At 43.2% G+C, this 16,648-nt stretch overlaps 1 protein-coding gene across 1 annotated transcript; it reads left to right on the forward strand.

Moving 5' to 3' along the window:
- Positions 1-8,967: 8,967 nt before the first annotated feature.
- Positions 8,968-16,550, forward strand: LOC310775444 (DDB1- and CUL4-associated factor 7-like). Its single transcript, XM_083635593.1, has 7 exons — positions 8,968-9,384; positions 10,013-10,171; positions 11,591-11,702; positions 11,817-11,935; positions 13,108-13,317; positions 14,212-14,329; positions 15,180-16,550. The coding sequence occupies exons 1-7, from the start codon at positions 9,247-9,249 to the stop codon at positions 15,350-15,352; spliced, it is 1,029 nt and encodes a 342-aa protein (XP_083491719.1). The 5' UTR covers positions 8,968-9,246; the 3' UTR covers positions 15,353-16,550.
- Positions 16,551-16,648: the final 98 nt, after the last annotated feature.

A 16,648-nucleotide genomic window follows, 5' to 3' on the forward strand; every position in this document is an offset into this window, starting at 1 on the left:
TTTTATGTTTTTAAGAGCAGTGCTGGTCTGAGGGCAGTTTGTGTTATTATTTGTATTATAAGCCAAAGGCTGAGTCCTTGAAAGTCCAAGGATGCGGCGTGGGGCCGCCCGCCACACATGCTCTGTCCCCAAAGTTTCACAGGCGGGTGTGGGGGATGGAGAGGAGACCATTATTTGAAGACCTCAAATTCCGGGAGGGGGTATAGGGTTGGAGGAGGTCAGATAGGTACTGTTGGGAAAGTAGGCTACACATGGAGGGATTTGTAAGCAGGATATATATAGGTGATGTGGATCTTGACCCTGGCAGGCTGTTTACATGCTATTACACAGTTTCACCTGTAGATGGTGCTCTACGCATAGGTTGGCGCACACTGCTGAGAATGTCAGAGGGCACACTATCCCATGCCTTCTGGTTCTGCCCTTCACTAACGGGATTCTGGGCCAAAATATTTGACTGGTACTCTAAGGCCTACAAAATAGTCCTTCAGCCGGAGGCAGAACTCACCATCTTCGGCTGCTCTGAGTCCTCTTTGAACTTCCCTACAGCTGTGCAACAGTCTCTAACACAGGGGACAACTATTGGTAAAAAAAATTTTTTGAAGGAATAGAAGTCCTCCTCTTCACCTTCTTTCCAATTGTGGTTGATGGACAGGACCTCTGTTATACGGATGGAGAGACTTGGGTTCCTGAGGACCAATTCACTTGAAATGTTTTCAATCATTTGGGACCCGTTTCTAGCCTCTCTCGAGGAGATTAGGGGCGACGGGTGATGCGCCTGGCTGGCTTCTCATGGTCCCCTTGTGTGGGACCCCAGGACCAGGCACGATATCTCTCACAAACACATACTGTAAGCACCTTATGCAGCTGGTAATCATGTTGAAATATTGAATGTTGATAATGTGTTTTTGTTGTTTGTTTTTTCTTCCTGTGTGCGAGCATGTTCGTTTGTCTTGTCTATACACTGTTCTGAAATATTGAAAATAGAATATTGGAAAAAAAGGTCAAGGGCAAGAGAACGACCAAGTTGGCATCTACCTGCCTTAGCCAGCATTTGCGCATGGCCAGCTCTACACAGCCTTCTCTAGGGGAAAACGAGCCAGCAGCATGAAAGTATTTACTGAAGGTGATGAGGAGGGAATAACAAACAACATAGTCTATAGACGGTTTTCACAGAATTGTCAATCCTGTCTGCTGCGATATTTTCGGAGATGCCTTGTCAGTACTGTCCTATTGCAAACACTGCAACAGGAAGTGAGCTGGGGTTCAATTTAGAATGTGTATGTTGTCAAGTTAAAAGGAGCTGCTGTAATCCTGTACTCATACAAACATTTCCATAACTGCGCCCATGGCACATCATCTCCAGAGTCTCCACCCTAGTCCTTTTAAATTGAGGAAAAACCATCTGTAATTCATGGCACAATTCAAATGGGATTTTTTTTTCTTGCCGTTCACCCCCATTCATCAGTTATCATAGGCATTGATGACAATTAAACAGAGTAAATATAAAACTATTATAAGATTATATTTGTGCTGGTGATATCAAAAACATCAAATACCCCACCTTAAAAGACAAGTTAAAAAAGGAATACAAGAGCCCCCTTAAAAAAGTCACTACTGTGCTATGTAAATGAGTCCTGTCTGCACACACACCTGCATCAGGACAGCTCTCATGAAAGATGATCTGCCCGCTTCTCACATTTACATTTGTAATAAGATCATCTCATGTGACCACTGACCTACAGTAAAATGATGTACACTGGAAAATAAGTGTTTGGTTTTACACTGATGGCTTATTGAAAAGGTGAGCTGGTATAATGCTGTTAAATTTAGTTCCTTTTCATTTGTATCTTCTCTCTCTCCCCATACAGTATATTAATTGGATTTTCATATTGTCATATTAAAGGCTATTAGTCTGAGGTGTTTGAAATACAATATTTACAACAAACAGTTCATTTTGTGCTACCTTTGGATTCATGTTGAATGGAATTTGTATCAATAACATCATTCTTCACCCGCATATCTCAAGCCAATATGAAACGGTGACCAAATAATAAAAATAAGCCATAAGGAGTCGGGAATTTGTCTCACAGAACTGTATTAGCCATACATATCTCTGTAAACAGAATTTACAGGGAGACTGCAATCATCTCAGTGTATACATGAAAACATTTACAGAGAGTTACAGTAAAGATTTAACATTTGCACATAGCTCTTATACAGAGAGGAGGGGGAGGGGAGACTTGGAGCACAAGGCACACAAGATGTTTTGTCTAATAGTAGTCTCGCTGGCCAGCCTCACGGAAGGGAGGGGAGTCTGGCCAGCGAGACTAGTCTAATAGTAAATGTATAACTACTGTGTCTTGTACATTAAAGAATGTTGTTGGTCTGCATGGTATTTGGAATATTTAGGAACAGTTCTTTATACCAGCGGTTCTCAAATGTTTTCACATGAAGGACCCCTAAACTGACAAAAATTAGACCACGGATCCTCATTTGATAGATTTTTGTCCCACGGTCCCTGATAATAAGATTGATGCTTCCACAGAAGGTAGATGTTTTATTACAGAAAGTGTATAAAACCCATGACCAAAATAATCATTGTACTTGCACAACTTGAAATGAGTAGGGCATCTTGGTTTCCTGTCCTACACTATTGGATGAACTGATTAATGTCAGGTGTGCCTGACTGACTGCTGCAGTCACAACAACAGTGATCAGGCACACCTGATTAATAAGTTCATCCAATAGTGTAGGACAGGAAACCAAGATGCCCTACTCACTTCAGGAAGTAGTGGAGTTGTGCAAGTAGTCTATTATAGCGAAAATAAATCACCCCCCTTTTGGCTGGGGACGCCCTGGAATTCCTGGGGGTCCCCGGACCCCCATTTGAGAACCACTGCTTTATACAAAAAGTAGGCTTTTATCTTCCACTCTACACTACATGATTTGGCAAGAGGCAGATCCAGAAATTAATAAAGGGGCCATGAATTACAAATTCCTGCAGCATCCAAACTTGAAACGATTAAATTTCCCAAGATTGTTTAGGTGGAGAATTGGCATGACTGCAGAGCCTGCAGTGGAAGTAATAGTCATAGGTAAGGCAACACAGCACATGTACGTGGGGGTATCAGTGATCAGTGGCTTCCCAATCATAAATAACAGTACTGGAGGTAGAAAGGAAATGACTGCCACCACCAGGCTGTTGATAATGATCTGAATAGCTCTCTGCTTCTGCGGGTGGATGCTTTGTCTTCCAGGGTCAGATCTCTTCAGGGTTTGGAGGATGTAAAAATCACAGATCCCAATAATCAGAACAGATATGATGTATGGAACAGTGGGCAAACCGCTGAGGAATAAGCGATAAAAGAAAAAGTCTGCAGCCCCAGTGGCAACTGTGACGACCCAAACACCAGCCACCAGCAAGAGCCTGGGAGTCAGGCTCTTCCTCTCCCGATAGAAGATTGGATGAACCACAGCCAGATAACAGTCCAGACAGATACAAGCCATCAAGAGAGGTCTTCCCCATGTATTCAAAGCAAAAACAAAATTCCACATTGCTTCAATCAGCCATTTGTGCCAGACTAACTGATTAGGCAAACCAGGTAGGATGAAGAGCAAGAAGATGAGGTCCATGACAGTGAGGTTTAGCATGAAGACGTCATTTGGTGTGAAGGGGGTTCCTTTCCTGTGTGTCTGAAACATCTCCCAGAGGACGGCAACGCATGCAGGAACCCCAAAGATGAAGCACAGACAACAGGAAAAAGCCCAAACATAGACGCCTTCTTTCCTGTCATTGCACATCTCAAAATCAAATTCTTGCCAGACAAAGCCAGATTCAGCAGAGTTGTTGGATACATTCTGCCACACTTGATGCCACATTGCTGAGCAGAGAGCCGCGCTGTTGACAGACCTGAGAAAGAAATAAGAACTGCATCAGAACTGCAAAAATGAATTCACAAGCACATAGGCCTATCATTCGAAAAGGCAGAGACACTACAACCAAGAAAATTACAAGATGCAAAAACATGCAATTTGATTTTTTTAAATTATTTTCATTGTTTTTGTGTGTGTGATCAGACTAGTCTTTTTTTAGCCCAGGCTATCAATTTTCCAAATTAACCAAAGAAATAAAGACACTATACTCTACCTTCTGCTGGGGTTCCTTTGGGACGTTTGTACTGAGATGCTCTCTCTTCTTGCCTTGACAAAAGTGTGTAAGAGCTTCTGGATTTGTTTGTGCATGGTCATCAATCAATCAAACTCGTGCTGTGATAGCTTTACAAAACATCTCAACATGGAAAACAGCAAACCCACAAAGCTTAAACAAATCTGCATTACGTCACAAGAACAGGACAGTCAAAGGAAAAATCAGACAAGCACAAGTAACAAAACAAATAATATATAAAATACTAATTATATAGGGCGTTGCACTTTTTTTGTGACCAAATATTTATTGATTACTCTATGTGACTTTGGTTGTTATCGTTGCCCTTCCACATTCCCCTTCTCAGTCTTCTTCAAGATTTTCAGATGTACAAGCTTTATGTGTATGACTATCCAACAACATTGTTAATCTGTTATCTACAGTAGATAATATATACATAGTTAGGCTAGGCTTGTTACATAGTAAATGTATAACTATACCGTGTGTTAATATACAGTAAAGTCATGTACATTAATTACAATGCATTACAAATTCCTGCAGCATCCAAACTTGAAACGATTAAATTTCCCAAGATTGTTTAGGTGGAGAATTGGCATGATTGCAGAGCCTGCAGTGGAAGTAATAGTCATAGGAAAGGCAACACAGCAAATGTATGTGGGGGTATCAGTGATCAGCGGCCTCCCAATCATAACCAACAGTGCTGGAGGTAGAAAGGAAATGACTGCCACCACCAGGCCGTTGATAATGATCTGAATAGCTCTCTGCTTCTGCGGGTGGATGCTTTGTCTTCCAGGGTCAGATCTCTTCAGGGTTTGGAGGATGTAAAAATCACAGATCCCAATAATGAGAACAGATATGATGTATGGCACAGTGGGCAAACCGCTGAGGAATAAGCGATAAAAAAGAAAGTATGCAACCCCAGTGGCAACTGTGATGACCCAAACAGCAGCCACCAGCAAGAGCCTGGGAGTCAGACTCTTCCTCTTCCGGTAGAAGATTGGATGAACCACAGCCAGATAACAGTCCAGACAGATACAAGTCATCAAGAGAGGTCTTCCCCATGAATTGAAGACCAAAACAAAATTCCACATTGCTTCAATCAGCCATTTGTGCCAGAAAAAATGATTAGGCAAACCAGGTAGGATGAAGAGCAAGAAGATGAGGTCCATGACAGTGAGGTTTAGCATGAAGACGTCATTTGGTGTAAAGGGGGTTCCTTTCCTGTGTGTCTGAAACATCTCCCAGAGGACGGCAACGCATGCAGGAACCCCACAGATGAAGCACAGACAACAGGAAAAAGCCCAAACATAGATGCCTTCTTTCCTGTCATTGCACATCTCAAAATCTAATTCTTGCCAGACAAAGCCAGATTCAGCAGAGTTGTTGGATAAATTCTCATAGCGAGGATGTATCTGAAGCAACATTGCTGAGCAGAGAGAGCTGTTGACAGACCTGGAAATCCAAGAAGAATTGCATCGCAAAAATTCATTCACAAGCACATATTCCAAAAGGCAGAGACACTGCCAACAAGACAATTACAAGATGCTATAATAAAAAAAAATATATATATATATCGAATTTATTGTCTAGTTTATCTCTTAAGTATTCCAAATGTAATCAAAGAAATACAAACACATGCTATACCTTTTCCTTTAGGGACGTTTGTACTGAGATGCTCTCTTCTTGCCTTTACAAAAGTGTGTTCAACATCTGTAGGAGCGTGTGGGTTTATGTTTGTACATGGACATCAATCAAACTCATGACCTGCTGTCAGTGGCAGCTTTGCAAAACATATGAACAGCATGGAAAACAGCAAACACACACAGCACAACTTTGCAAAAATGAAGACATACAGTACATGCAAATGGCCAAGCAACTAATATCTTGCAACCCCACAGCTGAGATATTATTCTACCATGGCTTTGCAGATATGTATATTGGTTGAGTTGGAACATAGTGACGTTATTGTTCTGGTCATGTAACAACAAAACTAAATGATAGCCACATCATTGAAATAGAACAGACTAGTGACCATGAAGTGAACCTCAATAATGAATAACTCTACTCTTTACATCTCCAAGGCAATTCTCAGGTAGGAACTTAGACTACATCGGTAGCCTGGGTAAACCCATCCCCCACGTGACCTGCTCTCTACTACATCGGTTCCATCTTCACCCATGTTATTGTTATATGTCAATAGCTTCCAACAGTTTGTCTTGCCTGTCTCCCATTCAAAAATTAGACCAAAATGAAGTAGGCTACTTGGTGCCTGATAAGCACCACAAGAAGAGCATAGAAGAGACATTTTCTCATGGGAAACAGCAATTGGGGGGGGGGGGGGGGGGTGTCAGTATCTTCCTCTCTCTCTCTCTCTCTCTCTCTCACTTTTGGAGTCAGGTCTGCCTGTGTGAGGCTGTGCTCGCTGCACTCGTACTCTATTGCATATACTATACAGACACATGCTATACCTTTTCCTTTAGGGACCCTCTCTTCTTGCCTTTACAAAAGTGTGTTCAACATATAGGAGCGTGTGGGTTTGTGTTTGTACATGGACATCAATCATACTCATGACCTGCTGTCAGTGGCAGCTTTGCAACATGGAAAACAGCAAACACACACAGCGCAAACAAATACCCATAGTAAAATGATGACATGGCAAATGGCCAAGACAACGTTAAATAATGTATCTGTATTTGCAGCTGATATCTTGTAACCACACTGTTGAGATGTTATTCTACAGTGGCTTTGCAGATAATTATGAGTTGGAACATAATGAAGTAATACTTCTGGTGATGTAACAACAAAAATAAATGATAGTCAGGCAAGGTTACAAAGGTGAGGAAGTACTATTCAAAGTGCATCGTTGCGCCGATCCCCTCTAAAATTTGCCAAAACTTTCCCTGCTTCCCACTGATGATGTCACCGATGATGTCATTGATGATGTCACTCGGGTGACATCACTGATGACATCAAAATTGCTTGAGTGACATCACTGATGACATCATCGCTGATGACATCATAATTGCTCGAGTGACCTAATCTTATATTTCTTAACCTGGTGGGCAGCTTTCTTGTGTCCAGCGCCCGGGACCATCTTCAAACATTGTCACCACTGGTCAGGATGACGATCTTCTGCATGTTTTTACATGCATACATACAACACCCACAAAACGTTACTATGGCTGGCTACTGCGAGACTAGACGTGGGGGAAAACCAATAATATATCGCAATGGGCTGACTCACCAGCGGAAAGTGCTTGCGACTCTAACTACAGGACTGAGGATTCAAGAGCAGGTGCATAAGTCTGTTCAGATGTGCGTTCATTGTAGGGGTTGAATCCCCGATCCTGTCTGCCTGGGCTAGGCTAGCAGCTAACTATGCTAACTATGCTGGCTGGGCGGGAAGCAGGGGAAGACTTCCCCTATGCTGACCCATGTCTATGAGGAGACTGCCTGAATGTATGGCACATCATCTCCAGAGTCTCCACCCTACAAATTGAGCGCACGCAGCACACAAGATTTCTAACGTTAGTCACAATAATCAGTGGGTATTTGCTTGATGATTGTGGGGCATGACATCATCAGTGGGTATGACATCATCAGTCAGTGGCTTTGCATGTTCAGTTGATGGATTGTGTTTGTTTACTACTATTATAATAGAGCGGGTGTGCGTTGTGTTTGTGTGGGCCGCCTCCGCCGCTGGCCGAACAATTATATTAGTAAGATGTTATGATTTATTTCTTGGGGATGGAAAAGTCACCAATAGCCAGGAATGACCCAATTTATGTTTATTTAACTTACTAGGCATCTCGCGTGCGCTCGATTCCTAGGCTCGCCCGCTACGCAGCCTCGCCCGCCCTGCAGCTGGCCCTGCAGCTCGCATATGCAGCTCGGCCGCCGCGAGGCCTCGCCCATGCTCCTCCTTGATGGCAAACTTCAGGGATGCTGGATCACGTGTCCTGGAGCTGGCAACATACAGCTGTCCATGGCTGAAGATGGGGGTCTGAAGCCAGACTCCCACTTCTTTTTTGTGACATCACTGATCACTGATGATGTCACAGTGAGATTTATGACATCACTGATGATGTCACACATCACTGATGATGTCACAGTGGGATTTATGACATCACTGTGGGACCTGGGACACGGAACAGACAGACAGACAGACAGAGAAACAAACAAACAGAGCCCTAGCTCCCATTTTCGACTGGTTTGTGGGATCATTACATTACTGATGATGATTAGCCAAACGTCCTTTTTGCCAGGCAATAGAGGCTGCCTGTAGTGCCTGGCCTGAATCTGGCTCTGTCTGAAGCTGACTGACTGACAACCCTGAGGACAATTGTCGATGCTAGAATGGATCAGCCGGAGGGACATTTATAGCGAGAAGTTTTTTTGTTTTTGTTTTTGTTGTTTTTTAGAAGCATCTGATGATTTCACCACAGGAGGTGACATCATCAGAGATCCAGAGCAACATCCGATGATATGTCTGGCATGTTTCGCCTAGTCTTGTTATTGTATGAGAAGTGATAACTAACGTTAAACTATTGTAAGACAACTAAAACGTATACAAAGAATTAAAATAAAACACACCACCTTTACCATCTGTTGTATATGGCTTCCAAACACTCCGTTTCTGAAACTCGGATAAACTTGGATGAGAATTCCCTCTTTCCCGGATTGAATTACGATATTTCCAATAGCACCTGAAGGCAGCACCAGCGCTGCGGTTGCATACTAGCAGCCATGACGCTTATCCGTCTATTTTTGTCCTTTGGTCGCCGCCATTGCTGCCATATGAATAATGTAGCAGCTGTCTGCGGGTCTCAAATGTTAGATAGACACATTCTGCTGAAATAATTGTGTGTAACGCGCTGCTAGCCATTTGGAAAACCTTCCGACTGAATGGATTCAACAATTTGTCTACTTCTGTCCAAATGATACAAAGTAGTCGAGGTGTAATTATTGGCTAAATTTGTGAAGTAACGTTAACGCTGTTGCAGGGACCCGTCCTGGGTCTGTTTTGCCTGCAGGTCATTGTTGTTATCTAGCGTTAGAGAGGTTTTCACACTAGTTTGAAGATGTCGCTACATGGTAAACGCAAAGAAATCTACAAATACGAGGCACCATGGACAGTTTATGCTATGAACTGGAGCGTCCGACCAGACAAGCGCTTCCGTCTGGCGCTTGGCAGCTTTGTGGAAGAGTACAACAACAAGGTAAATGCTCGTTCAAATAAGGCTAAGCCATACAGCCCCTGATTATTATCATTATTATTAAGTAATAATGGCAATACCACGCATAGTGAGTGAGTAGGCCAACATGCACAGTGATCTACAATTTCATTATTAATTTCAGAGGAGTTAATTGTTGTGAATGAGGTACCACTATGGCATAGAATAGAATTAACCTAGAGAGACTATGAGTGATTCTATCTGCATATTATCAGACATAATATGCGTAGTCTCTGTTGAGGCCAATGCAAAGTATGAGACCATGGCATGATGCCTGTACTTATAGAATGGTTACCAACCATTAACTCAAACACAAAAATGTAAAATGAAGTACTGGCCCACACACACACACACACACACACACACACACACACACACACACACACACACACACACACACACACACACACACACACACACACACACACACACACACACACACACACACACACACACACACACACACACACACACACACACACACACACACACACACACACACACACACACACACACACACACACACACACACACACACACACACACACACACACACACACACACACACAAAATCACAATCAATCAATCAATATAAATGATCATCTGCCCACAGGTTCAGATAGTCGGTCTGGAGGAGGAGAGCTCAGAGTTTCTGTGTCGGAACACGTTCGACCATCCCTACCCCACCACCAAGATCATGTGGATCCCGGACACCAAAGGGGTGTATCCCGACCTGCTGGCCACCAGTGGAGACTACCTGCGGATCTGGAGGGTGAGTTCAGTTCAGTTCAGCCCACTTATATTTTTCTTTTTCTTATATCCTGTAGCAGGTTTACACCCGAGTAAAAGCATCAAAGAAGACCCTTAGATTTCAGAGAGTTAAACAGAAATTAACTGTGATTTGTGGTGTTTCTGGACAAAAGATGATTGTATCTTCAAGTTGAAGGGGGCGTCTTGTGTTTACTGTCTATGGTTCACAGCTGCAGCTTGCTTTATGACAGCACATCTGATATATAGCCTACACTAACAATATACATTTAGGTAATGACCACATCAACCCACACGGATATCAGACACCACACAGCAGTATAATACTGTTTATAGCCAACTAAAAGTTGTCAAGAAAGACATGTATGTTGGGGTTAATACTCCTGTCAGTGCCCCTGACCAAGGTACTGGCAAAAGAACTGGAGTTTGTCCCCGGGCGCTGCACAGTGGCTGCCCACTGCTCCTAGTTCTAGGAAGGTTCCTAGGAGAGGATGGGTCAAATGCAGAGGATGAATTTCCCCAAGGGGATAAATAAAGGATAACTTAACTTAACTTAACTTAAAGCAGGGCACAACAATGTTATACTTTAAGCCTAGTTTATAGGCACAAATAAGACAGATAGGTCAAATAGTAAAGCCGATAACACACAATATAAGCATTAAATCACAAACAGAGCAGAGCACGAATCGCAGGAATTGACTAGGCTACTCATCAACAATGGTCAGTTACCCATCACATACAGAAGAGCACATTAATAGACCCTTTTCACGGGGGCCACTTTGTGTCGAAAAAGCAGGGTAAACACAGGTCCAAGCAAAACAGGCCCTTTCTCAATACCAAGAATGCGTTCTTGACTGTGTTCTTGGGGAGAACGTTCTTGCTAGTCGTTCTTGGAAGAATGAACTCGCTAGGTCACAAGCACACATGGCGCTGTTGGCAGTTTGAGACGATGCGTTCTTGAGGGTATTGCGCAATACCAGCACAGCCTGCAGTACTACACAAAAAGCTCAGCTGATGGAGATGCAGCCAATTGTGCTCTGGAGCTTTTTGTGTTGCTCCACTTTTCGCCATACATTTTTGTAAAGTGGCACTTATTGAAACCTACTACCCTGCTTGTAGGCATCAGAAGTCATCAGAAATTAATTTGGTGATGAAATAAAACTTTAAATTGTAAAAAACCTCCCGGAGGTTATGGCATCTTCTCTGCTGCCTTCTGCCTCCGCTTATGCCAAAATGAATGCTGGGATATGTGCCTTGCCAAGTTGACACAAGTCGCAGACACTGCCCCCTCACCCCCCCCCCCCCCCCCCCCCCCCACTTGATCCCCCCTAAACTTTGCTTGGAAATGACGATAGGATTTGCCGACCTGTGCATCTTGCCTGTGTCTGTCTGTATGAAGTCATGTGTGTGTTTTTCCTGAAAGGTGAGTGATTCAGAGACGCGTCTGGAGTGCCTCCTCAACAACAACAAGAACTCTGACTTCTGCGCGCCGCTCACATCCTTCGACTGGAACGAGGTGGACCCCAACCTGCTAGGTGAGAGGTTTTATAGGCAAATCACACACACACACACACACACACACACACACACACACACACACAGGCAAGAGGGAGGGAGTTTCTTCATCTCTATCTTGATCATCTGTGCAGGTACCTCCAGCATCGACACCACCTGCACTATCTGGGGTCTGGAGACGGGACAGGTGCTGGGCAGGGTCAACCTGGTGTCCGGCCACGTGAAGACACAGCTCATTGCCCATGACAAAGAGGTACCTGCTATATGGACTGGACCTCCATGCATTACATTGAATACAAAAAACATCTTCCATCGGCTATCAAGTTATTTCTCCCTGTATCATTTATGATTTTGCCAGATTTGTTATCACTGACAAACATACGTATCACACAGAATGTAATAAAAAAAAGAAAGAAAGAAACATTAAGTACTTTTCCCACAGATGTGTAGAATTAAACAGGAAATTATGTCACCAGGATGCCACATTGCCACAGCATGACTTTTTAGCTGTGACCAGCAATGGTCCAGCTCTTTAAGTCACTCGGGTTGGTTGGTTGGTCCACAAAAAGTTCACCACGCTTTAACGGCCACAGTTTTGACCCTAGGAGGCTGAAATTTGGCATTGAGGTCAAGTGCGTGTGTGAAGGTGTGTGTTTGCGTTCATGGCAATTGGCTAAAAGGGGAAATTTCACAATGGAGTGGATGACATCACAATGGAGTGGATGATGTCACACTCTGACTGACATTGCATATCTGGTCGCAGGCTTGCAGCTATTGTGAATTCCTGCTTGTTTAAAATTAAGTCCAATAGAATTATTTACAACTAGTGGAATACGGGTGCAGTGATGTATCCCTGCGGGACTGGTGGAGTCCACGCAGCATCGCAACTTTAGACATTCATCTGCGCAGCCATCGAAAATTCTGCCCTTAATCAGCCCCATTTACCAAAAAAAAAAAAAATCTGTCTCCGTTAGGTTACCTGCAGGGGTGCTCTTTACACTTCCTGAAAGATTCGGCATGATCACACGTAAAATGGTATAGCTATGGCCGAACACAATTTCTACTCACCCTCTCTCTCACACACACACACACACACACACACACACACACACACACACACACACACACACACACACACACACACACACACACACACACAGAGACTTTGCATTCTTATAGGATTAGACATTTCATGGGTGTGGGTATGTGGGTATGGAGTATCTTCATGTAAAACTTCTTGGTACTGAGAATACAAATATCATGGTCTTTAAACCTTTATATAACGGAATTTCATAAAGCACATGTATCTAAAATAGTTATTTAGTACCTAGAGACTATGGTAGCTTTTGAAATTTCACAATTTCCCCAGTGAAGTGCCCTCATTGGTCTGCAGTACTAGCTGATTGGAATCTTTGTCCATTGCAGGTGTATGACATCGCCTTCAGCAGAGCGGGCGGGGGCCGGGACATGTTTGCCTCAGTAGGGGCGGACGGCTCAGTGCGCATGTTTGACCTCCGTCACCTGGAACACAGCACCATCATCTATGAGGATCCACAGCACCACCCACTGCTCCGACTCTGCTGGAACAAGCAGGACCCCAACTACCTGGCCACCATGGCTATGGACGGCATGGAGGTGAGCGCCACTTCCTGTGGGGATTCACGCCGTAAAATACTAAAGGCCTTGCACCTGCTATATGCCGGATTGTTTTGTGTGCTTAATGTATAGGTTGTTTTCAGGTGATGTCACGTCAAGATGGCGACCGGCGCAAGGCTATTGGCTTGTTTGCAAACCACGGGGGGCAACCAGCAGCAGGCTGCATAGGAAAGCAAAGCACTAACCGGCAGCAGGCTGCATAGGAAAGCAAAGCACTAACCGGCAGCAGGCTACATAGGAAAGCAAAGCACTAACCAGCAGCAGGCTACATAGGAAAGCAAAGCACTAACCAGCAGCAGGCTACATAGGAAAGCAAAGCACTAACCGGCAGCAGGCTACATAGGAAAGCAAAGCACGAGCAAAATCAGACAAGTTACTGGAACTGTCGCTTCTCTTCATTGCATATGGATCATATCCTATGTGTTTTGCAATCTTCTGGTGATACCTGCAGCGTGGAGCGGCATCCAACCCTCTTGCATACTCGCTTTCCTCCATTCTCCATAGTAGCTCTGGGAGAGCTGCCCCCCAGCAACGTCATGAGAATCACATGGTTGCAAACATGCTATTACAAAGTCAAAAACGTAAGACGATTTTAGTCACATGAATCTTAAAATACATGCATCACCTTCTTTTAATACTTTTACATTACATTAGGTCATACCAGAAATGTCACTCTGGCTTTAAAACTGAGGCCGCTACAGCCTCTGAAATTACATCTTCAAAATTGCGATATTCGGGAAATATCGCGATATCCGATATGGAAAATCACCCCAGCCCTAATGTGTTTACAGATTGAGCCTTAACCTGTGTCCTGTAATATTGCACTCTCAGTAAGCACCTGACCCCTCCTCTCCTGTTTGCTCGGCCCCTCAGGTGGTGATCCTGGATGTGCGGGTCCCCTGCACCCCGGTGGCCAGGCTCAACAACCACAGGGCCTGTGTCAACGGCATCGCCTGGGCACCGCACTCCTCCTGCCACATCTGCACCGCAGGTATGCAGAGGGTTCTATTTATTTGTGTTTTTTTTATGCCTCCGCACCAGCGACAGCCTTGGCCGGACGCAGTATTTTTTCGGGTTGTCTGTCTATCCGTCCATCAGTCCCATTCTCGTGAACACGATATCTCAGGAACACCTGGAGCATTTCATTACATTTGGCACAAACCTCCAACTTGGACTGATTACCATTTGGCGGTCAAAGGTCAAGGTCACTGTGACCTCCGCTAATTATGACAAAATGTCACACAAATGTGTAAGTGGTGACATTTTATATCCAAAACGTCACTGTGACATAATGTTTTACTTACCACTGTAGCTGAGAAAAAGATATTGGGTCATTCTACAAAAACGGTGGAAGTGCTGTGAAATAAGTGACAGCAGCTGTCATTTTTGCAGAAAGAAGTTTGACAAAAATGTGTCGAAGCTCTCTATCAGTCCTTTGTACTTCTTTAAAAAAATGTTTCAAGTTGAATTTCTCACTGGAAATTATCCACTGGATTTATACATGTCAATATAGTCATGACTTTGATTTGGGGGGGGGAATTCATTTTTTTTTACAAAATGGACCTTATTTTCAGCTTGGTTTAACAGAGATTTTTGAAAATGATTCACTATAGAGCTAGAACGCGCTGAGCAACGGCCGATATAGGGCATGTGTTATCCATGCATTTACGTCCTATAAAAAGCCTCTTTTCTGCCATGACTCTCACTCAACTAACAGTGATTTTCCAGTATGCTCCACTTAGTCATCCACCTCGTCCTATGCAATGTAGGAATTGATTTATTTGTGCGTTTCCCTTCCCCGGAGTACCGGACGCTAATCTCTTGCTCTTCTTTCCACACAGCGGACGACCACCAGGCTCTGATCTGGGACATCCAGCAGATGCCGCGGGCCATCGAGGACCCTATTCTGGCCTACACAGCGGAGGGAGAGATCAATAACGTGCAGTGGGCCTCCACCCAGCCCGACTGGATCGCTATCTGCTACAACAACTGCCTGGAAATCCTCCGCGTCTGAGCTGAGCTCGGGGTGACCCCACGGCCCGAAAAGAACAAGAGGCGGGACATAGAACAACTGAGAATCCTTCTCTAATGGACATGACTTTATGTCAATGGGAACTCTTTGTTTACGAAGGACAGCGCAATATTCAGTTCATGCTATTGGCAAATGTCTCTATAATTCACAGGTGATGCGTGTTTACTTAAAATGCTCTTCAACTGAGTGAGGATAAGGATCCCCCCCCCCCAAGATGTGGGGAGTACTACTTGACTGTTTACTCCTTGATACAATAGCAAGACTTAGTAATTGCCATTCAAAGGAACACCAGATACTGTAAAAATGGAATGAGCCTCAAGTAGCCAAAAGACCATTAATGGTTTTCATGTACAGACAGTCATCAAACAATGTTTGAGAGTCTTGAAGCTTTCAGCGTGTTGTTTGATAGACACATAGGCTAGTTAGATGTTTCTGTTGTTTTTATATGCTGTGTAGTGCATTTCATTATTTGTAGTTTAAACCATAACATTCTCATCTCTCTCTGGGCAGTTAAGTTTAGCCATATTTAAACCAAAGTGGATTTAAGTGTTCATGCATTAAGCTGTTTAACTTTCAAATATTGTATTTTATTCATTAACTGAATATCAGTTGTGATATGAAAAAAAGGCATCTGTTGTAATACATTAATATTTGTACAATTTACTTGTAGTTTAGTATGCATAACAATACAGATTCTTGCTTAATTTCAGCTTCAGTTTTATTCATAGCAACAACAGCAATTTTATACTGAATAAACTCACATTTAACACCATTACACAGACATTTCATGTCAAGATAATATTTTAACATTTTCAATTATTGTATGATGAGATGACTCGTCAAAATATCCATAGGAGTCTACGGTACAAGACTTGTATCATCATTTGAAATGCTTGGTTAGAAATTTGCATTCTTCCAAATTAGTATATATGCAATCCAATATGGAAAAAGACGTTGCCTGAAGTTCACCATTAAATGTCTATAATATAGAGGATCTAGTCTGTAAAAGTGTTATTTTGTCAAAGACCTAAATTAGCTACTATCCTTTAAAGTACCATAACTTCTTCCATCTGTGTTCTATCAATCATTTAGTGATGGGAGTTGTCACTTTTTTCAATTAGATATCATTTTGGATCTAAACTCCTCAAATTTGCAACTGTCACTGACTCACTGTAATAACCCTGTGTTAACTTTGACTGTGTTAACTTTGCCTGAAACAGAGATATTTACAGGCCTCCATAATTTACTTGCTCTGTTTTCGAGATAGTGCTTGCTTGC

The sequence above is a fragment of the Poromitra crassiceps genome (genome assembly GCF_964638095.1).
Source record: "Poromitra crassiceps genome assembly, chromosome: 4".
In the NCBI taxonomy this organism is placed as follows: Eukaryota; Metazoa; Chordata; class Actinopteri; order Beryciformes; family Melamphaidae; genus Poromitra; species Poromitra crassiceps.

Bases quoted from the DNA above. Each gene is read 5' to 3' on its own strand.
- LOC310775444 (XM_083635593.1), top strand. From the start codon at position 9,247: ATGTCGCTACATGGTAAACGCAAAGAAATCTACAAATACGAGGCACCA. The intron at 13,318-14,211 runs GTGAGCGCCACT...TCGGCCCCTCAG, and splicing joins TGGCTATGGACGGCATGGAG to GTGGTGATCCTGGATGTGCG. The intron at 14,330-15,179 runs GTATGCAGAGGG...CTTTCCACACAG, and splicing joins CTGCCACATCTGCACCGCAG to CGGACGACCACCAGGCTCTG.